The sequence below is a fragment of the Quercus robur genome, chromosome 5 (genome assembly GCF_932294415.1).
Source record: "Quercus robur chromosome 5, dhQueRobu3.1, whole genome shotgun sequence".
Taxonomy (NCBI): Eukaryota; Viridiplantae; Streptophyta; class Magnoliopsida; order Fagales; family Fagaceae; genus Quercus; species Quercus robur.
Genome location: NC_065538.1, coordinates 85584726 through 85609045, shown reverse-complemented (window position 1 = coordinate 85609045; position 24320 = coordinate 85584726). Strand labels below are relative to the sequence as shown.

Genomic DNA, 24320 nt, shown 5'->3' with positions numbered 1-24320 from the left:
ATCAGTACCTTAATCTAAATGTTCTGCATTTTGGTTTATGTACTGTCACTCTTGTGCCCTTGTAGGATTGTTCCTAGATGCATATGCCTTGTGTGCTATGCATTGGTTGAGTGTTGAGCATACAAGTGTCTTGCCTTGTGCTTGTTAACTTGTATGTCCTTGTGTTCATTCCAAGTGTGAATGAGCACTGTGATCACTACTTTGTGGTGTTCACTTGGTTGATCAAGCCATGGTTTGTTTATTAACTCCATCTTTGCTTGATCTCATATTGCCTGTTTCATATGCATTTATAATTTTCTGCTTACAATGATCATGGTGTATTGTTGTGTTTCAGGAGTTTATGTTCATATGATTCAAGTGCTTCACAGCTTCTAGAGTTAGGTGTGAGTGAGTTTTGTTCAACTGTTCCCAACTCACATGTTAAGTCTAGAGTCTGTTTTAGGGTTTTGTCACGGAATAGCCAAAGGGGGAGATTGTAAGGTTGAATTTATTCAACCATCTAATTGGCTTTATTCCGTGCCAAATTTGCTTGTAATTCAGCATTTAGTAACCCTGTATTTAGGTGGGTTTGTTGTAAGGGTAGTGAGTGAGATAGAGTGAAGACTGCTCAAGAGTGTGCAAGAAAACAGAGTGTCGCGGCTGGGACTCGCGGGTGGACTCGCGGCTGCAAGCCGCCAGAAGCTGCACACGTGCCAAGCATGCTGGAAGATGAACAGTCATGCTAGCTGGAGCACTACAGGACAAAACAGGACAACTGGCCATACGGTTATCTCGCGACTGGATCTCGCGACTTGGTCAAGCCGCGAGGTCAAGCCGCGAGCCACCCCTGTTTTGCCAAAACCTAACGTTTCACATTCCTCTCCACTCTAGTATAAATACCCCTTTAACCCACGATTGAAAGAGAGCTTCCAGAGAGAATTTTGAGAGAGAAACCCTAAAGAAAAACAAGATTGTTTCACACACAATCCCTACCTTAGAGTCTCATCATATTCCTCAACTCTCTTCCTCTCCATTGTTAAATCCTTGAGAGGCATTATACCAAACCTGGTTCTCACCATCATCATCTCTGTGAGACAGTCGTTTGGAGTTCTGGGAAGCAGTTAGGAAGGAGCCAATCTTCATTGGTTGATGCTACGGTCTAGTAGCGGAATCCGGGAAGCTAGAAAAGAAAAAGGTTCGGCGCAACCTCGTTGGAGCAAGAAGCTTGGAGGGCTTAGGTGCACTGGGTAGATTAGGCTTGGAGGGTCTATTGCTGTCCTTGTATCCCAACTGTATTTTCTAGTGGATTGATTACCGCTTGGAGGGCGGCGGAGAGGTTTTTCGCCGAGGTCTTCGGTTTCCTCTTTGATAACACATCGCGTGTTGTCTGTGTGTTTGCATCTTCCTTCCTCTCTATCTTTGCCTTTATATTATCTGCTGTGGATTTTATTTTGTTATGGCTTAGATAGTTTATAACCAATTTCATATTATAGCATATGTTAAGTTTCCGCACACTAGTTGTTTGACATATTGCTTGTGTTGGTTAAGTTGGAATTTGGGGGTCTAAACGTTCAAAAGTGTTTTTGTACACGTTTTTGAACTTTCAATTATTATACTTATTGTTCATATTCCTAAAATGGTTAAATCTATCTATAGCCAACCCCAGCCTTACATTGTGAGGTTCGAGGGCAAAATTAGGATGTTGTAAATCAAACTCCTTCCACTCCTCACTATTAGTCAAATGCCTCATTATCCCATTGTCCACATGTTTGTCTATATACCATCTCATGTCCTTAACTTTTTGGTCTGACATGTACAACCTCCTTAGTCTCGGTGTTAACAGGAAGTAACGCAATACCTTATGAGGAATCATCTTACCTTGGGCACATGTATCCTTGTACCTAGGCGCCTCACACACCGGACATTTATCAAGATTTTCATTTTCCTTCCAAAATAGTACACAATCATTTTTGCATGCATCTATATGCTCGTATGACATGCCCAAGTCACGTAATATCTTCTTTACTTCATAAGCTGACCTTGGAACCAAGTTACCTTTCGATAAAACCTTTGTCAGCAATTCTAGGATCATATCAAGTCCCTTATTACTCAAGTTGGTCATTACCTTTATATTAAACATCTCAATAACAAACTTTAAGATACTATAATCAGTGCAACCTAGATACAACTCACGCTTTGCATCTTCCTCAAGTTTATCAAAATGACGCACTTCCTTATCTTCGGTTGCATTTCTTGGTTCCCCTCTAATTTGGTCACCTACCAAGGCAACGATACCATCCATATGATCATCATCCGACGTTTCATTATCATAAATGTTCTCATTCAATACATGAGGTTCTCCATGATTATACCAATTAATGTAAGATTGTATAATCCCACGATGAAGCAAATGGATACGCACAGTATGAGGAGATTGTCGATAGCAATTCACACAATGAATACACGGGTATGAAATATTACCACTCAAGTCCACAACCGTTTTTGCAAAATTAATAAATACATTGACCCCTTCAATATATGGATGACTTAATCTGCCACAGGTGTCTTACCCATTGTCAAACAACTTTTATTCATGTTTGACTACAATTACAAGATGAATGCTACTTTAGTAAAATAAGGACAACTCATGCATAATGTATTCTAACATCTAAGTCTATAAGCTACATAGATAAAGTTCTATCCCATTCATGCATGCACAAGTCTATATTAATACTTAAACAAATATACATTGCACACACAAATATACACCCCCAGTATGAATTTAAACCACCTTATAACACTATGCAAGCCACCTGCTTGCTCCAACACAACAGCCCACCGCAAAACCAATCATAAACATCACAAGTATTGAAATCAATTAAAATACTATTCATTACATCTAATCAACAAGGTCCATTCATATTTGCAAGAAACTAAAAACACTCCCAATATGAATTTAAACCACCTTATAACACCATGCAAGCCACCCGTTTGCTCCAACACAACAACCCACCACAAAACCAATCACAAATATCCCAACTATAATGCTTACAAGTATTGACATCAAGTAAAATACTATTCATCACATCTAATCAAGCATAGTCATTCACATTTGCAAAAAATGAAAAACACTCTTAATATTAGTTTAAATTACCTTATAACACCATGCAAGCCACCCGCTTGTTCCAACACAACAACCCACCACAAATCCAATTTCCAACATCACAAGTATAGAGTTTTACAAGTGTTTAAATCAAATAACATATTATTCATCACATCTAATTAATAATACTCATTCACATTTGCAAGAATTGAAAAACACTCCCAATATGTATTTAAACCACCTTATAACACCATGCAAGCCACCCGCTTACTCCAACACCACAACCCATCACAAATCCAATTTCTAACATCACAAGTATAGAGTTTTACAAGTATTTAAATCAAATAAAATGCTATTCATCACATCTAATCAACAATATTCATTCACATTTGCAAGAATTGAAAAACACTCTTAATATGTATTTAAACCACCTTATAACACCATGCAAGCCACCTGCTTGCTCCAACACAACATACCACTACAAATCCAATTTCCAACATCACAAGTATAGAGTTTTATAAGGTTTTTAACTAAAATTTACTTACTTTACTCAAAATAAGCTTACAACTTTCAGAAAAAATTTGAAGTTATCGCAAACAATGTGTATTTAGCCTGCAAAAGAAAAGTTAAATTTATAAGTATTTCAGTCTTGAAAATGATCCTCTCATAAATTACTACGCAAACTCATAGCTTACACATGTAATATAGTAGTCATCCAAATTTCTCATCCTACAAGAATATGACACCAACATGCTCAATTAAACTATACTTAGATAAACCAAATTTATTACCATTCAACTTCTTCAACTATAATTTCAACATCCAACCCCTGTAGCCAAGTCCAACCTAGATTTCAAACAAACCCACCTCCCCAATTTCACAAATTGCAGAGCAGAGCTCCTAAATATATATATATATATATATATATATATATATATATAAATTACAAACTAAATTCACTTTTCAAATTCCTTTTACCATAGAACAATGGAGAAAAAATATAAACAAACCAAAATAAAAAATGGAGAAAAATAAGCAACAGAGGCAAACCTTGAAAAAATCAGGCAAAGTGAAATAAAAAAAGATCATACATACAAACAAAGGTATTAGGATGTTGAAGATTATAACAAGTGGGTATCTAAAATATGTTAAAAAAAATGAAAATCAAACAAACAAAGATGACAAAGATGTAAGTGGGAATGCGATATTAAAGAACAAGGGAAGAACTTATAGAGGAGTGGGAATGCGAAGGGTCGTCGGTAGGGAATGCAAAGGGTCGCCAGTAGGAGGTGAAGGATCGGCGAAGAGGAAGAGTCGTTGGACGAGATCGACGGCAAGATCGATGGCGAGATCAACAACAAAAAGGACGGCGAGATCGCCGGCGATGGAATGGAGATATCTGCAATGGAATGGGGAATAGAGCTTATCGCTGACGGAATGGAGCTTATCGGCGATGGAATGGAGGTATTGGATAGAATAGAGATATCGGCGACGGAATAGAGCTTATCGGCGACGGTTGGCTTCAGCGTCGATTGGCTTATCGGCTTTGACGACGGTGGCTTGAAGGGTTGGAGCCTTGTGTAACAATGAAGATGGCGTGGGTGTTTAGACTTTGGGTGTGAAATGAAATGAGGAGAAAGTGATATAAAAGGTTATTTATAATCAGGCCTTTAGCGATGCAATATTTCCATCGCTATTGCTTCCTCTTTGTCGCAAAAGGTATTAGCTTTTAAGTTTTTAGCGATTAAAGTCAATTTCGTCACTAAAAACCTAGATTTTGTACAGATTTTTAGAGACGAAATTCATTTTTCGTTGCTATAGCATACTTTTAGTGACGAAATATGATTTCATCGCTAAAACAATGAAGTGTAAAACTATTATTATTTTTAGTGACGACTATTTTTTGTCGCTAATTCTTATTTATAGCGACGAAAGGATTTTCATCACTAATACTATCCATGGCAATACCTACAATGACGAAATATTTCGTCACTAAAAATTTCAACTTTTAGCGACAAAATATTTCGTCACTATAGATTAATTAAGCTCGGGCCAAAGTTTCCCTCCACTGGTGCCCCTTTTTCAGATCACAATAGCGACAAAAATTATTTTTAGTCACTAAATGTTTTAGTTTTTTTCATTATTAGGGACGAAATTCATATTTCGTCGCTAAAGCTGTATTTTTAGCAACGAAAAATATTTCCTCACTAATTTTCGTCACTAAAAATACATTTTGTTGTAGTGTCTACACTAATTAAAAAAAGACTGAATTTCCCTCATTTTAATTTCTATAAAAATCACAAGATCTTCACGTATTCTCTTTTGAAATTCACTCCCCTCAAGTATAATATTTTGTTCCTCTCCTTCTTTCACTTGCTCTATCCCAAATCAATTTATCACCAAAAGATGCAGCAAAATGGTGCCACACATAACACAATACAACATTAGTCAAAAAACAATTGTCCATATATACAAGCAATATTCGGCAAAAATGGGGATTTGCTCCTTTTTAGCAAACATTCCAGCAGAATGCCCCTGTCTGAAACTATTTATGTCCATGCTCCTACTTTGAAACTTGATTTTAATAAAATCGAGTTTCAATGTGAAACTTAATTGATATCTATAAAATCGAGTTTCTTAGAAAATTTTTAAGTGGAACTTGAGTTCCACAAACTCAAGTTCCACCCTTTTTTATTTATTTTATTTTATTTTTTAAGTTTTTGAATTTACGTATAACTTGATTTTTTGAAAATCAAGTTTTAAAAAAAGAGACATGGACCTAAATAGTGTCAGAAAATGGGCATTTTGCTGAAATGTTTGCTAAAAAGGGCAAATCTCCATTTTTGCCAGCAATATTCTTACTCTGTCCCAGACCAATTGAACACATTATTCTAGCCTACAATTAACTTTGTCAACAGAAGTTAATTATAAATCTACCCAAAAAAATTCACTACTAAATACAACGTATGAAATTCGTTGCATAGCCTGCTACACCATGCAATGTAAATAGTTATCACTCAATATACTGAAATAACATCATTTTAGATAGATTACCAATGGTTCATGTTTTTCAATTTGGCATAATTTCGGTCATAGGGATTTTTTGGGGCTATGATTGAGAGGAGGCGAGAATAGCAATTCTCAATTAAAGAATAGTTTTGTTGTTGTTGTTGTTGTTGTTGTAAAGAATACTTATTCTTTTTTATTCCTACGTAGATGTAATAATTAATCCATATAATAAATATGCAACTAAATGACAGTATTACTATTATACATGAATAACTGTTTCATTTAGGTGTGTCTATCAAACTGCACTAATTGCACGGCTGCATCTATACCGATCAAAACCGCCCGTAAAATTGACTAGTCGCACCGCACTGCAAGTGGTAGTGAACTGCACCGCACTGCACTATATAGTGCAGTGTGCGGTTTTACGATAAGAAATCTGCACAAAATTACACCGCACCACACCCATATATATTTATTTATTTTATATTAAACATATTTTAATAATTTAACAATATATGAAATAAATGGCCAATCCAACCATAGTGCTCTCCAGTTTCACATTAAAAACAATTTCATTTTGGTTAAATACAAATTCAAAAGTTCAAAATCACTTCTCCATTTCACGCTCTCACTCTCACTCTCACAAAGTCAAAAGTTCAAAAAAAAAAAAATATATATATATATATATATATGTATATATATTTTTTGTTTTAAATATATTTATATTATTTTATCCGTGAACTATAGAATTTCAACTCAAAATAGTGTAATTATTTACTTTATCTTTTGTTTCATCAAAAAATTTACTTTATCTTTTGCGTGTGTGTATATATATACTTTTCTTGTGGATATTATTTTGGATTAATAATAATCATGCTGCGCAACATTTAAAAAGACTTTGTATGTGCCAAGTGAACCATACCAAGCACACAAAAATAAAATAAACCACCGATCATTATTTTCTATTTTAAGATTTTCCCAGCTGGCTTTTTGCTTTGAAGATGCCATAAAGAAGAGGTTCATGCATCTCTTTTTGGCCATTTCGTATTGAGCGTGAAGTGTGAAATGCGGACATTGTTTTGTGCTTGTGGGCCCTTGGGGCGAAAGCTTGGCTAGACTCTTAACGAGTGTTTGGATAGGAATTATTATTGTGTCTGGCGTTTGGTTTTTTTTTTTCTTTAATAAGCTTTTCAGCTTTTAGAGACAAGTTTTACTGTTTATATATGTTTATTACTGTTCACCATTGTTCATAGGACCACAATCACTTTATTTAGAAAAAAAATATTATAAATGAGACCCATAGTACTATTCACATATTTAAAAATTATTCTGCTACAGTTTTTTTCAGTTTTCAATTTTTAGTTTCAACAAAAATAAGTTATATCCAAACAAACCCTTAAAGTGTTCACATAATTTTTCATTCTTAATGCTTTATTAAGTTTTCAGGAGGAAGACCGCTTTATTGACAGTCTGGTAAAAGAAACTTAAGTTGCAAATGAAATATAAGAAAGGATAAAAAATTCAATCTGGTTTCAAAAGGAAATGCCTCTTGGAAATTAAAAAAAAAAAAAAAATTATCATCCAGTGAGATACGGAATCTTCAAAACTATTACTCCCTCCGTCCCACTTTGTTTGTCCTCTATTCCATCTTGAGATGTCCCAAAATATTGTCCTGTTTCTAAAAATAAAAGTTATTAATTTACTAATGTTCCTATTATACCCTTATTAATTTACTAATTCAATTTTTTGATAAATTTATTTAAGGGCAGTTTTGGAAACTTGTACATTTTTAAAAGGTAGACAAGATAATAAATGATGTTCCCTTAAAAAGTTTGATTTTTCAAACAGGACAAACAAAATGGGACGGAGGGAGTAATTATGACCAGAAATAGAATTTGTGTAATAAAAAAAAAATGATGGATACCTTTTGTGCCATAATTTAATAGAGATCACATAGAGCATCCACATCTAGATTTCATATCTCATCTTATTTTACCATCCCAAAAACCTACTTTATCAATTATACCATACCATTTTACAATACATCCAACATCTCAACTTTTATTTTCCTATTCTACTCATTAAAATAATATTTCTACACAATAAAATAATATATCCCACAATTACCATCATTTACAATAAAACACATTATTTATTCTTTCTCTCTCTTTATTTTTGTTCAACAACCACAATCAATCACCACCACCGCCACCACCACCAGCAACCCATAATCTACCGTCAACACCAAAAAAAAAAAAAAAAAAAAAAAAAAAACCCAAGCAGCAAACCCACGCCGCCACCCACTGACCCAAAACCCACTCCGACGGAGCCACAGACACCCACCCCACCATCGGCCCACCAGCCACAACTACTTCCACCACCTCTACTGTCGGCCCACCAGCCACAACCACAAACCCCAGTAGCTGAACCAAAAAAAAAAAAACACAATCCAACAGCAACACAGCACAGCCAAATCCAGCCAAATCAAAATCAAAATCAAAATCAAAATCCTAAATCAAAATCAAAATCCAAAATCCAAAATTCAAAATCAAACCCATCTGTTCTCACCAAACCCAAACCCATCTGTTCTCATCGGTAGCGATGGCGAGAGAGAGAGGGTCGCCCGTCGCCGTTTGAATTCATCCCAAACCCGTCATCATCATCATCATCTTCGACCCAAATGCCAAACGCCAAACACCGCCCAAATGCCAACCCAAACACCACCCAAATGCCACCCAAATTCGACCCAAACGCCAGAAACCCACGACCTCCACGCCTCCACCACAACTTTTCTAATTGAGCCTCCACGCCGTTGCCTCCATTCCGTTGAAGAAGAGAGAGCAGGAAGAAGAGAAAGCAGAAAGAAAGAGAGAGAAGGAAGAGAGAGAAAAGAAAGAGAAAAAATGAGTGAGGAGAGAGAAATTATCTGGTTAAAATGAGAGAGAAGAGAGAAATCAGAGTATTAATTTTTTTTTTTATACCATTCAGCTACAGTACCATCTTACATTTGAGATGGTACTGTAGCTAAATCTCAAAAATAATTTGGCATATATGATATGGCCTTCCCATTGTTGAGCAGTTTTGGGGCTTAAATGCCAAATGTTCCTAACATTTGGCATATACAATCCCCACTGCTGATGCTTTAAGAGATTGATATTTTTGTTGTTCCATTTAATCTTTGTTCTATTCCTAGCGCAGTCCCAGCTTTCTCTAGAATCCATGACTTCATGCCGAAAGATTGGATATATATTAGTTTGCAAAAGCCAACATAGTTTTTTTTAAAGCTGTCTCTAAAAATTAAAAAAAAAAAAATTAAAAGCAATAACTTAGACTAGTAACAGAATTGTTCCATCACAATTATGATTTGACATTTGAAACATCTTAGAAGGGTCTTAAATCGGATTTAAAAAAAAAAAAAAATTAAAAGCAATAACTTAGACTAGTAACAGAATTGTTCCATCACAATTATGATTTAGACTAGTAACAGAATTGTTCCATCACAATTATGATTTGACATTTGAAACTTCTGAGAAGGGTCATAAATTGGATTTGTTTTGCAATTTAACACCATTTTATTAATAATTTCATTAGTTAGCATATTTTTGAAATTATTTATGAAACTTGTATCTTGAGTTTCTTAGACTTAAGTTTTATGTACCGACAATACTGACAGGGCCGGCTCAAGGCCTAGGCCTAAGGCCTCACGAAAAAACAAAAATTTTCTTAAGAAAAAATGCTCCACTTTTCATAGTTAAAGGCCCAAATTTTTATAAAATTATATATATATATATATATATATATTTTCTAAAGGTTGTACATTTTTTTTATTAGTGATGTTAAGGGTACTACAAATTTTACTATTGACTTACAAATTGTCATGTTATTAATCACAAAAAAGTGATATAAACATTCATTAGTTAAATTGATGAAGTTCATCAATGAGAGACAATGTCACATTATATTTTGAACATTTTATAATGCTTTTAATTAGCGCATTTTTCTTTTTCACTTCTATTAAGACTCTCAAATTACGAGACCAATAGAACTTTAACTCAATTGAAACCCTAAAATATTTCAAAAAGATGTTGCAAATGTGTTAAATCATCAATTATAGATTAATCTCCCTTGATAGTTTGAAACTTTGATTTTTGTAAACTAATATCTTACAAAGTCGCACACCAAAAAATATCTATCTCTCTCTCTTAAAATCAAAATATAAAATTAAAAATTAGATTACAACTTTATTTAACCATGCATCGTCTTATATCCAAAATAAAGTATATTTTTCAATCACAATATATTTTTATTTCTTTTTATTAATATTTATAATTCAACTATGATATTCAATTCTCTATATGAAATTAACATTAGTCTAGTTGGTATTATTTATGTATTTAATGTATCAAATTAACCTTAATTTGATTAGTATTAAATAATTTTGTTTAATTAATATTTACATATTAAAGGTCCCGCATAAATTTTTCGCCTTAGACCCCAAATTATGTTGGGCCGCCCCTAAATACTGATGTAAAATTTTAATCTACGTGGTCCATTCCGAGAGAGGTGGATGGAGATGTGAAAGTTAGAAAATCATAGGTTCTATTTAATCTATATGCTCTGTCCCTCTTTTAACCGAATCAGTACCTCGAGTAGAATGTGATTAAAATAAAAAAAACTATGACGTAGGCTGTTTTGGTGGCGTCAGGGCAAATTGAGGTATTGTGCAAATCAGCTTCCTTCAACCATTCAAATTAGTTAGTTAGGCACGTTTTCAAACAATTTAGAAAACTAACATCTCGAGTTTTTGAAACTCGAGATCCATATTAGAACTCGAGTCTTAAAGACTCGCTTTAGATCTCGAGTCTTTAAAACTCGAGTTTCATGCAAAAAAAATTTAATCTATAGTGGCGTTTTTAAGACTTACAGTGACGTTTTAAAACCCTATAGCGACGTTTTCCTGCAAAAAAAATTTTTTATAAGTACAGGTTTAAGGAGTCCTATAGTGGCGTTTTTAAGCCCTATAGTGACGTTTTATAGACCTATAGCGGCGTTTTTTGCAATTTATGAAAATCGAGTCTCTAAAACTCGATTTTCAGCGCAATTTTTTTTCTCCAAATCGAGACTTAAAAACTCGAGTTCCATCTGGAACTCGAGTTTTAGATACTCGAGATGTTATTTTTCAAAATTGTTTTGAAATATGACAATTAACTAAATAGTTTAATATTTATTGTTATTTTAAAAAAAAATTCGGGCAAATTCATTAATGAAATAGACGGAAGGATCTCATTAGCAATTACTACAAACTTAAAAGACGAAATTGATAATAATTGAGAGTATAGGTATCAAATAATAAAAACTGTCTAAAATGAACTTTTAATCTATTTTTAATGTGTTCCCACTAGGCACCTATAAATGCTTCTCCCACGTCGCCAGGAGTTTAATACCGCGAATGATAACTGAAACCTCCACAGAAAGTTGAAGTTCTCATATAGCTTTGCTCAAGTTCCATTCTCTTCCATCAAAAAAAAAAAAAATCCATTCTCTTTTTTTATCCTAAATTTTTTTTTTTTTTTTTTCCATTCTCTTTTAGTACTCCATTTTCCATAAACAAGCTATTGGTTGTGAGTTTCTAATGGCTTCCTTCAGCACTCAAAAAGCCAGTATATCCTTGTCTTTCTCATCTTCTTCTTCTATGTCTGGAAAGAAATATGAAGTTTTTCTCAGTTTTTATGGTGAGGACACCCGAAAGAATTTTACAGATTATTTATATGCTACTTTGATACAAAAAGGCATTATTGTTTTTAGAGATAATGAAAAACTCGAGGACGGAAAGCCCATTGCTTCAGGGCTCATGGAAGCAATAGAAGAATCTCAATATGCAATTATTATTCTCTCAAAAAACTATGCTTTTTCAAAGTGGTGTTTGAACGAACTTGTCAAAATTCTTGAATGTATGAAAGAGAAGGGGTTGAAAGTTCGGCCTATTTTCTACCATGTAAATCCCTCTGATGTTGGGAATCAGAGGGAGAGTTTTGAGAAAGCATTTCTCAAGCATGAGGAAGATGGCAAGGTTCGCGAAGAACAGATAAAAGAGTGGAGATCTGCACTGAAAGAAGTGAGCAAGATCCGCGGAAGGCATTTAGTGGATAGGTAAGATTCTACCTTTTCTTCTCGTCATATCATCAATGATTTGGATAACTTTTGAATTGGTATCTCTCTTGCTCTCTAGTTTATGTACTGGTATGATTTTTTTATTTGTTTTGTTTGATAGAACTCTGTGTTTTGTGGCTGAGAATTGAGATGTTTCCATAGCTAACTTTTAACTTTAAGTTGCTTTTTTCCTCAAAAAAAAAAAAAAAAAAAGTTGCTTTAATTAACAATCGCAAATTGCAATTTACTCACATGTGATTTGACTGAAATTTAAGTTGCTTACTTATAGTTTAAAATTTGACATTTTACTTACGTAAGGTTAGTTAAGTTAAATTTTCTTAACTCATCTCTGTTAAAAACATGGCTAAATATGTGATTTTGCTTCACTTTTATGTTTTTCTCCTCCAAAAATACAAAAAACATAAATATACAAAATCGAATAAAATAAAAAAGAATCTAGGTAGGTGTGGGGCCCAATAGTTTATGGGTCCGACTCTCTCGCTTATAGGGAGTCCACAGGCTCCAAACTAAAGGAGGCCAAGGCCCACGCCCAAAAATAGTGAGCCCGATGTGGCCCAAAGATACGTCTGAGGACCGTTCAGTCCTCGGAGGACCCAGAATCCCATTGACGAAAGTGGAGTACAGGCAAACTTAAAATATCAGAAAATATCTCAGGGAAATAGTCCTTAATACCCTTCATTGACATGACATCACACCTAACAGAGCCGGATTCTTAGGCTTTATGGACCATCTCCAATAATTTCGGGATGAGACTGATGGGACAAACCTCTGTCCTGGAAAAGTCGACCCCACACGTGGACGGGGGATAATGAACGTAGGCTAGTATAAAAGAAAACGCAAGGTAACAAAGTGGAGATCCCCATCTCACTTCATAAAAAAAAGACTCCAGGAATGAGAATGCCTGGATAGTATATACGCTCCACCAGGGATAACCCATCGACGGGTAATCGGAGAAAACATTAGTGCTCCTCGGACATTATCCGAGGAGCCAAATCTCTCAAGCTACAAAGGTGCAAGGCCTGAATATCCAAACTAAAACCTTTTCTGGTTTTGGTTCGTCTGAAGCCCGGCTTGAACTAACGCCCCGTGACCCAACCCTAGCCTTTCAAGCCCACTCTCTACAAATTTTATTGTGAGGGATCCATCACGCACGAGCCCAACGCCATCGTTGTTGGGACGCCAGAGATTCGTGTCCCTACAATTGGCGCCGTCTGTGGGGATGCTTGCGCGTTGGCACGGGTGGCGCATGAGTCAGCTCTCCAGCAAGCAGAGATTCACGAGTTTTTCCCATCTCCGGCGACGTACAGTTGTTGCTCCGCCATAAGCCTCTGCTAGGGGCTACGCCTTGCATTGCTAACGGAGCGGGCAGCTCCAGGGGCTTCCGGCCTCGAAGCCAACTCCTCCCTCCCTGGCCTAGGGGCCGGCCTTCGAAAAATAAATCAGTATAGAGAAAAGACTATTTAACAAAGAAGACATCTTAAAAGTATTGGACAGAACCAAAGCCTTGCATGGTCCTCGGACCCAAGCCTATGGGGAAACCAAGTACAAAGAAGACATCTTAAAAGTATTGGACAGAACCAAGGCCTTGCATGGTCCTCGGACCCAAGCCTATGGGGAAACCAAGTACAAAGAAGAAATCTCCAAAGTATTGGACAGAACCAAGGCCTTGCATGGTCCTCGGACCCAAGCCTATGGGGAAACCAAGTACAAAGAAGACATCTTAAAAGTATTGGACAGAACCAAGGCCTTGCATGGTCCTCGGACCCAAGCCTATGGGGAAACCAAGTACAAAGAAGACATCTTAAAAGTATTGGACAGAACCAAGGCCTTGCATGGTCCTCGGACCCAAGCCTATGGGGAAACTAAGTACAAAGAAGACATCTTAAAAGTATTAGACAGAACCAAGGCCTTGCATGGTCCTCGGACCCAAGCCTATGGGGAAACCAAGTACAAAGAAGAAATCTCCCAAGTATTGGACAGAACCAAGGCCTTGCATGGTCCTCGGACCCAAGCCTATGGGGAAACCAAGTACAAAGAAGACATCTTAAAAGTATTGGACAGAACCAAGGCCTTGCATGGTCCTCGGACCCAAGCCTATGGGGAAACCAAGTACAAAGAAGACATCTTAAAAGTATTGGACAGAACCAAGGCCTTGCATGGTCCTCGGACCCAAGCCTATGGGGAAACCAAGTACAAAGAAGACATCTTAAAAGTATTGGACAGAACCAAGGCCTTGCATGGTCCTCGGACCCAAGCCTATGGGGAAACCAAGTACAAAGAAGAAATCTCCCAAGTATTGGACAGAACCAAGGCCTTGCATGGTCCTCGGACCCAAGCCTATGGGGAAACCAAGTACAAAGAAGACATCTTAAAAGTATTGGACAGAACCAAGGCCTTGCATGGTCCTCGGACCCAAGCCTATGGGGAAACCAAGTACAAAGAAGACATCTTAAAAGTATTGGACAGAACCAAGGCCTTGCATGGTCCTCGGACCCAAGCCTATGGGGAAACCAAGTACAAAGAAGACATCTTAAAAGTATTGGACAGAACCAAGGCCTTGCATGGTCCTCGGACCCAAGCCTATGGGGAAACCAAGTACAAAGAAGAAATCTCCCAAGTATTGGACAGAACCAAGGCCTTGCATGGTCCTCGGACCCAAGCCTATGGGGAAACCAAGTACAAAGAAGACATCTTAAAAGTATTGGACAGAACCAAGGCCTTGCATGGTCCTCGGACCCAAGCCTATGGGGAAACGAAGTACAAAGAAGACATCTTAAAAGTATTGGACAGAACCAAGGCCTTGCATGGTTCTCGGACCCAAGCCTATGGGGAAACCAAGTACAAAGAAGACATCTTAAAAGTATTGGACAGAACCAAGGCCTTGCATGGTCCTCGGACCCAAGCCTATGGGGAAACCAAGTACAAAGAAGACATCTTAAAAGTATTGGACAGAACCAAGGCCTTGCATGGTCCTCGGACCCAAGCCTATGGGGAAACCAAGTACAAAGAAGACATCTTAAAAGTATTGGACAGAACCAAGGCCTTGCATGGTCCTCGGACCCAAGCCTATGGGTAAACCAAATACACCAAAGCACCATTGGAGTTCCCTACTTCCCAGTCGATTGCTCAGATGGATTATTTAGAGATTATCAGCCTTAGACGGTGTTCGCACGCTTATCACAGAATATTCAACTGTTATCCTGGTTAGTTTCCTAAGTTTGATTTATTATAAATTAGCGACATAATGCCTGGTAGTATTGATAAACTGGAGTTAGTTAGATTACGTTTCAAGCTATTGTGCTCTAAATATTCTGAAAGAAACGCACGCATGGGGCACACTCACTCACAAAGTAGTGTAGTCAAAGGAACAGTATCCAAAACAAGTAAGGAAATTTCCATTATCATTAAAACAAAGAAATAGTACAACGTACAATGAAAAGCTGGAATCAGTTTGCGTCAAAGTTCATTACATAACCGAAAAGAAAGGAAGATACAAGAGAAAAATGAAGCTGAGGAAGTAGGTCAGAGGAGAGGTTGGCTACAACCCCAGGACCTTGTTCTTCCTCAACACTTTCACATGCCCACAACTCAAACAGCAAAAGAGATCCAACTTGAGCCTGACACCGTTGAAGGAAAAGTGCAGGGAGTTGGAGGCTGAGGGGCTTTCTCTAAATATACGCCTGCCGCAAAGCAGAGGCGCTGATGGCGGAAAATCTTTCTTCTGCCACACCAAAATTCTGGCATGGACAGAACCTGCTTCGGATTTTGACTGAAAGAGGGAAAGATTCCCTTCGCCCTCGGTCGAAATGAAGTATTCTCCTGGACTTAAGCTTCTTGTGCCCATACCGTACTACTTTGAGTCTCATGAAGGCAGGGTGCATCTGCGGCGGAGAAAGTTCTTTTTTCCCAACTCTTGCCTTAAACATGTTATGCTAAGGGAGGAGAGCTCCGGATATGGAAGCTGTGATGTGGGAGAAAATCTGAAGGATTTGTGCGTATATAAAGCAACTTTCTCTCCCTCCCATTTATTTGAAAAGACAAGGTGATGGCAGTCAACTCACGTGGTGTCCCAAGGAACGCTACAGACAAAACAGTTCTGGCTCAACTTCCAACATCAACTGCAACCACAAGATTAAAGAGCCTCGTAAAGGCGCACCTCGGTCACTGTGACATCAGAGAGTACCACGTGGCCAGAAGTTGCAGAAATATCCCTTAATTCAGGGGCTAAGTGGATTCGTGGCCCCGGCCCCGCTTTGCGTGAGGGCCCAGATACTGTGGCCCACGCCGAGCAATGGCCATGGCCGAGGACAACCCCTGCTCGGTGCCTTGGGAAATGCCTTTTGAAAGGGAGAATCTGAACTCAAAGAGTCTTGGACAGAACCTAGGACTTGCATGATCCTCGGACTCAAGCCTAGAGGGAAACCAGGAACATAAAAAAGATATCTTATAAGTCTTGGGCAGAACCTAGGACTTGCATGTCCTCGGACTCAAGCCTATGGAGAAACCGAGCACCTAAAAGAAAAAGTATAAGTCCTAAACAAAACCCTGGCTGTGCGAAGTCCTCGGACTCAGGCCTTTTGGGAAATCAACTACTCGGATAGAGAAGTTTCTCGGCTTAAATACTGGAAAATGTTAAGACCAGTGTGTTAAGAATATGGCGTAACGAACCGATGATCGTTAGCCTAAGGAAATTGCTCAGTGAAAGGGTGACATATCCTCGGATAATTACTTCTTACACCTTATCAAGCACTTAGTCCCCATCGCGACAAATGTTAAGGTAAGTCTCATTCCTCACTGGTCGGATTGTTATGTCGAATAATAATTTTGTTAAAGTTATTATGGCGTCTTTTTTATTAGCAAGTATTTTGGCCTTAGTTGTCATTGGTTCAAATGCTATACTACTGTGCCGAGCAGAACTTGCAAATTTATTAAAACATATAAACAGAACATGCGAAATAGAATAACAGTAACTTTTATTAATATAAAAAATTATTATTACAACGTACAAGGAAGGGCTTACACAAGCCTATACAAAAATAAACTGCCGAAGCAGTAATAACATCCGTAATACAGATAAGTAAACCGCCAGGTGTCTTCTGAAATCGCCTTCAAAGTCTCTCTGAAATCTTTGCCTCAGTACTGCTCATATCAGGATAAGAACCTTTTACAGAGAAGAAGGAGAAGGAAGAAGAATTGGAACACATGGAAGCACTTCAGCAAACTCTTGTCGCTGAAGAAAGCAAGGGAAAAAGAAAATGGAGGACATGGGTAGGAAGGAGGAGAAGAAGAGGGAAGCAATGAAAAGAAAGTAAAAGGAGCAAAAGAGGGAGAAGAGGAGCCATATTAGGTATGCTCATGAGAGAGCGGATGGAGATGACAAGGGAGGTTTTCGACTCAGTCACACCGGGAATGAGGTGTGACGAGTCCCTGCTTCGGATTTTGGCTAAAAGAATGGGGAGGCAAATCTTGAGTCTCCGCCATCCTTGCCCTGACCGAGCCATCTCAAGTTTTGTTAGGACATGGCGTTTTTGAGAAAGGGAGGATTTATTCATGGCTGACTATTATAGAGGATGTATTATGGGATAAGGAATAACCATACGGAAGAGGTGAACTATGAAAAGGACCTGAGGGATTCAGATATGAGAGAATCACCTTTTGTCTTCTCTCTTTATATAGGGGAGTAAGACGAGGGTGCGTAACACGTTCTGATCCCCAAGGAAATCTGTGAATAAATGTGCGTCCGTTTCATTCCCCCACGCTATCAGTAACCGTTAGATTGGGGAGGTCTCGGAAAAGGAAGATATTAAAGGCGTGCTACGGAAAACCAAGCGGAATAAGCGCATCACGCGTAAATCAAGGGAAATATCTTGTAGACCGGCGCATTCCTCGTGGAGGTGAAGAGTCGCCAACGTTGATCAAGGGCCGAATTAAATGAGCCGCAGTTAAGGCTCGGTGTTACCAAAACCCACCTTTCCAACCAAGACGTTGGACAGCAGGGTTTTGAGGGGCTATTGTGGGGCCCAATAGTTTATGGGCCCGACTCGCTCGCTTATAGGGAGTCCACAGGCTCCAAACTAAAGGAGGCCAAGGCCCACGCCCAAAAATAGTGAGCCCGATGTGGCCCAAAGATACGTCCGAGGACCGCTCAGTCCTCGGAGGACCCAGAATCCCATTGACGAAAGTGGAGTACAGGCAAACTTAAAAGATCAGAAAATATCTCAGGGAAATAGTCCTTAATACCCTTCATTGACATGACATCACACCTAACAGAGCCGGATTCTTAGGCTTTATGGACCATCTCCAATAATTTCCGGATGAGACTGATGGGACAAAACTCTGTCCTGGAAAAGTCGACCCTACACGTGAACGGGGGATAATGAACGTAGGCTAGTATAAAAGAAAACGCAAGGTAACAAAGTGGAGATCCCCATCTCACTTCATAAAAAAAAGACTCCAGGAATGAGAATGCCCGGATAGTATATACGCTCCACCAGGGATAACCCATCGACGGGTAATCGGAGAAAACATTAGTGCTCCTCGGACATTATCCGAGGAGCCAAATCTCTCAAGCTACAAAGGTGCAAGGCCTGAATATCCAAACTAAAACCTTTTCTGGTTTTGGTTCGTCTGAAGCCCGGCTTGAACTAACGCCCCGTGACCCAACCCTAGCCTTTCAAGCCCACTCTCTACAAATTTTATTGTGAGGGATCCATCACGCGCGAGCCCAACGCCATCGTTGTTGGGACGCCAGAGATTCGTGTCCCTACAGTAGGCAACTTAAATTTCAGTCAACTTTAGGTAGATAAAATGTTAAATTTTAAATTACAAGTTGACAATTTAAATTTTGACCAAACCACATGAATGTAAGTTGTAATTTTCCCAATTAACAAAGAAATCCATATAGGGTTGTATAAGCTCAAATAGGGCATTCCATTAGAAATGTCTAGTTTTTATTTTATATCCCTCATGCCCCATTATATCTTTTGAATAATTAAAAAAATATAAAAACTTTAAGTTGCTTCTTTAACTAAAAGAATATATTACAATAGATGATAAATAATAGTGTGATTGAGTTTAATATCATATAATAATATATAATGCTTATCAAAAATCAAAACTCTTAAAAAAATGCTTATAAAAAAAATATTATCTTATAATATACATTAATGTTGTTTATAATTATTTATTTATATTTGGTATTTTTAAGAAATCGTATACATTGGGTAGTAAATGGGCTGAGGTATAGAATATCTTGCATATTATATATTTATGTATGATAATTGTAAGTGTTTTTTAAGATAAAGACAATCAATTGTTTAATTTTTTTTTCTTCTTTTTGTTAAATCTAAACAGTGTTTACACGTTTTTTTTTCACGATTTTCTTTCATATAAATTTGTTATATGATTAATTTATAAAAAAAATCTTAACTACTGCTAAATCTGCTGTTCCAATTATGTTCGACCCCTAAAAAAAGACTTAAAAAATGTGAAAGAGAGATAATTAGAAAACTTAGTTCATAATCAGTCAAATTATCTAAATACAATAAAAGAACATCATATACAACTTTATAGAGTTAAAAGTTAATTCATTCAAGTGGCAAAGCCAAGATATTTGTCATGGAGGGGCCACGCTAAATATAATATATATATATATATATATATATATATATATATATATATATATATATATATAACTTATTATATCCAATTGAAGTTATGTTCATAGAATAAAATTCATCTATTATAATTTCCATGGTGAAATTTTTTCTAAGAAGAAAAAAATTATAGTGAAAATTTTAATATTTAGGGGTAGCAAAATTAACCCAAACTAAGTTTCCCACCTAAATCTACCCACTTAAATGAAACCCAAGCCCACCCAAATATTAATTGGGTTAAATGGGTATTAACCCAATTAACACTAATTTTTATTGGGTTTTAACTAGGTATCCAATTAGACCTAATTATGATCCAAGTATTATTTCTACAAATTACTCCACTCTAAAATACCCCAAAACCACTAAAAATTATCAAAATACCCCCTAAACCTAAAAAATACCAAAATACTGCCTAAATTTATAAATGACCAAAATAAAACCTAAAAAAGACCAAAATACCCAAATAGCTGAAAATTACCAAAATACCCCCTAAATCTAAAAATGACCAACATATCCTCGAAATCTAAAAATTGACCAAAATACCCCTAAACCTATAAAATGACCGAAATACCCTCGAAACTAAAAAATTGACTAAAATACCCCATAAACCTAAAAAATGACCGAAATACTCTCGAAACCAAAAAATCATCAAAATACCCCCTAAACCTAATAAAATGACTGAAATATCTCCGAAATCTGAAAATTACCAAAATACTCCTTAAATCTAAAAAATGACCGAAATATCCGTGAAACCTAAAAGTCACCAAAATATCCCCTAAACCTAAAAATGACCAAAATACTCTCAAAACCTAAAATTACCAAAAAAAACCCCCTTCAAAGGTTTAGGGGCATTTTCGTCATTTTATAAGTTTGAGGGAATTTTGGTTATTTTAGGCTTCGGGGTATATTTTGGTCATTTTTTAGATTTCAGGGGTATTTTGGTCATTTTTAGGTTTCGGGGTTATTTTGGCCAATTTTTAGGCTTCGGGGTTATTTGATCATTTTTTTTTAAAAGTTTTGGGAGTATTTTGGTCATTTTTTTAGGTTTAGGTGGTATTTGGGTAAATGAGTTTTATGTACTCAACCTAATTATGCCCACCCCAAACCCATACAAATCCACCCATTTGACACCCCTAACATAAGGTTTTTTTCTTGGCTTCTGTAATATAAGATTTTTTTTTTATTTTTTATTTTTTAAATTCTTATCTCTTTGTGGCTAGCAAACTTGTCTCATCAAATTATTGTACCTTTTTTTTGTTTTTTTGTTTTTTTTTATTACAGTCCCGAATCAGTAGATATTGAGGAAATCACAAAAAGCATATTTGATGAATTGAATCGTGAATTATCAGATGATTTTGAGCACCTTGTTGGAATAAACTCACGTGTGAAGGAAATGATGAACTTAGTCAGTACAACGTCAGATGATGTGCGCTTCATTGGGATTTGGGGGATGCCTGGGATTGGTAAAACCACTCTAGCATCTATCATTTATAACAGAATTTGTCATCAATTTGATGCTAGCAGCTTTATTCGTGACATTAGAGAAACAGTTGAAAAAGATAAACAGGGTCTAGTTAATTTACAAAAACAGCTTCTTTCTGAGACCCTAATGTTAAAAGAAGTAAACATATGGAACCATCATGAAGGGATCAAAGTCATAAAGAAGAGACTACTAAATAAGAAGGTTTTTATTGTTCTTGATGATGTTGACAAAGATGAACAACTAAAGGCATTAGCTGGGAGCCCTGACTGGTTTGGTCTAGGGAGTATGATCATTATCACAAGTAAAGATAAGCACTTGCTAAAAAGGCATCACCTGGGTACCATATATAAGGTTAATGGATTAGATAATGATGAAGCTTTGGAGCTCTTTAGTTGGATTGTGTTTAACCAAACCTATTCTAAAAAGGATTTTGAGGATTTGTCCAATAGTTTTGTGAAGTATGCTAAAGGGCTTCCTATAGCTCTTAAAGTTTTGGGTTCCTCCTTGATTGATAGACCAAGAATGGTATGGGAAGATTATCTACATCAATTAGAAGAAATCCCTGAAGGAGAAATTCTTGATAAACTTGAAATAAGTTATAGGGGATTGAATGAAATAGAGCAAAATCTATTTTTGGATATTGCATGTTTCTTCAAAGGGGAGGATAAAAATAGAGTGGCACATATAGAAGGTTTTGGTTGCAAGAAGAATATAGAAACTCTCAAGGACAAATCTCTCATTGCCATTTTAGGGGGAAAATTACAGATGCATGATTTAATACAAGAGATGGGTTGGAGAATTGTTAGTCGTGAATCATCACAAGAGCCTGGAAGACGTAGTAGGTTATGGTTTTGTAAGGATGTGTTTCATGTGCTAAAGGAAAATACTGTAAGTGGCTCTGTATATAGACATAAACTTAGAGAAGTGTGTATTTGTGTAATTTTAGCAATTTTTTTGCTATATCTTTCCCAACAATAATTTCATTGTTCTTGATTACCAGGGAACAGAAGTTGTAGAAGGCATAGTTCTTGATTTCCAAGGAATAGAAGTTAAAGAAGACATGGTGCTAAACTTGCCTCCACGTAAAGAAAACTTGGATGACAAAGCCTTCTTAAATATGAAAAGTCTAAGGTTGCTTAAAATTTCTAATGTGCACCTTCCAACGGGCCTCTGTTTTCTTTCTAATAAGTTAAGAACGATGGAATGGCATGATTATCCTTTGAAATTCATGCCAAGCAGTTTTCAACCGGACAATCTTGTTGAACTCATCATGCCTCGCAGCCACATTAAGCAATTACCAGAGGGACTCACTGTAAGTTTTACCTTAATGTATGCTAGTGTTTCTTTTTTTATTTTTTTAAAATGCAGATTAAGTTCTTGACTACTTAATTTCCCATATCTATTTATTATCGCAGAACTTGACCAAGTTAAGACTCCTGGATCTTAGGGACTCTAAAGTCTTAGTCAAGACTCCTAACTTCATCGGATGCCCAAATCTGGAGAGTCTGATTTTTCAAGGATGTACAGGTTTGTATGAGCTTCACCCATCTGTTGGAGCTCTCAATAAGCTTACTTTGTTAAATCTTAAAGATTGTAGAAGTCTTACTGGCCTCCCTTGCGAAATGAACTTGAAATCTCTTGAAATTTTTATTCTATCTGGCTGTTCAAGTCTCAAGAAGGTTTCAGAGATTGGAATAAATATGACAAGCTTGTTAGAGCTGTATTTAGATGGGACTGCTGTGGAAGAATTGCCATCATCACTCGAGCATTTGACTGGCTTGACGGTCTTGAGTCTTCAAGGTTGCAAAAACCTTTCGAGTTTCCCAAGTGTCAATTTGCCGTCTCTAAAAACTCTAAATCTATCGGGATTTAAGGTTCAACCACAACCCCCTAAAACCTGGCTTTCGCACGGATTCTCCCTCGTCCGTGCTGTAGATGCTTTTTTCAAAGGTTTCTTCCCTATCCGAGAGGCTCGCAACCTGTTGTTGCCTTGGTTAAGATTTATTGTATCTCTCAATCTATCTGACCGCAATTTATGGGACGGTGGACTCCCCGATGATCTTAGTTGCTTATCCTCGTTGCAGGAACTGAATTTGAGCAAAAACAATTTTACACGCCTGCCTAATAGTATTTCTCAGCTTTCTAAGCTTTACTCTCTTGTGATGAATGATTGTAGCAGGCTCCAATCATTGCCAGACCTTCCGTTAAGTGTAGGATTTGTAATAGCACTAGGATGTCCTTTATTGGAGAAGCATTCAAATCAACGTGTTGCATGGACATCGGATGAAACAATATTCACAATGGTTCATTGTGAGAGCAAGAATATTGGCCCATTTGCACTCATCGACTTTCCGAGCGTAACAGACGATGACCACGATCCAATCTTTGAAAGATATTTGATGGTCTCTCTCTCACACAACACAATATCACAAACATGCGCGTTAAACATCTTTTTTATGCTTATGCATTTTAATTTTTACAGGGTACAATTAATCAAAACATGTACTTCATCGAGTCGTTGCATTCAACTGAAACTCCAGAGTGGTTCAGCCATCAGAGCCCTGGGTCATCTTTAACAATCCCGCTTCCTTCTAATCTGCGTGGTGATGGAAATTGGATTGGGATTGCTTTGTTTACTAGTGTTGTAATCCTTGAAAATTTGAACAATGTTTCTTCTGGGCAGGATGATGAACTTTCTATTGACTTTATTTGTAGATCAGACATAATTGAAGGTCCATGCATAACTTGTCCCTTATTCTTTAGCTTCTCCAAAAATCTAGCTGAACCCTTTCGCCATGCTAGTTCATTTGGATTGAAGATAGTTATTCCAGCCGGGAAACTTAGAGACCATTTAGTGGATTGCAGTTGCATTAGAGCTTTTATTAGGACCAAGTGCACTTATATCGAGATCGAAACGTGT

At 37.0% G+C, this 24320-nt stretch overlaps 1 protein-coding gene across 1 annotated transcript; it reads left to right on the top strand.

The window, feature by feature from the left end:
• The first annotated feature begins 11723 nt into the window (after positions 1 to 11723).
• Positions 11724 to 24130, top strand: LOC126728885 (TMV resistance protein N-like). The gene is made up of 6 exons (XM_050434640.1): positions 11724 to 12241; positions 21199 to 22288; positions 22401 to 22712; positions 22816 to 23802; positions 23883 to 24044; positions 24116 to 24130. The coding sequence occupies exons 1-6, from the start codon at positions 11724 to 11726 to the stop codon at positions 24128 to 24130; spliced, it is 3084 nt and encodes a 1027-aa protein (XP_050290597.1).
• The last annotated feature ends 190 nt before the right edge of the window (positions 24131 to 24320 follow it).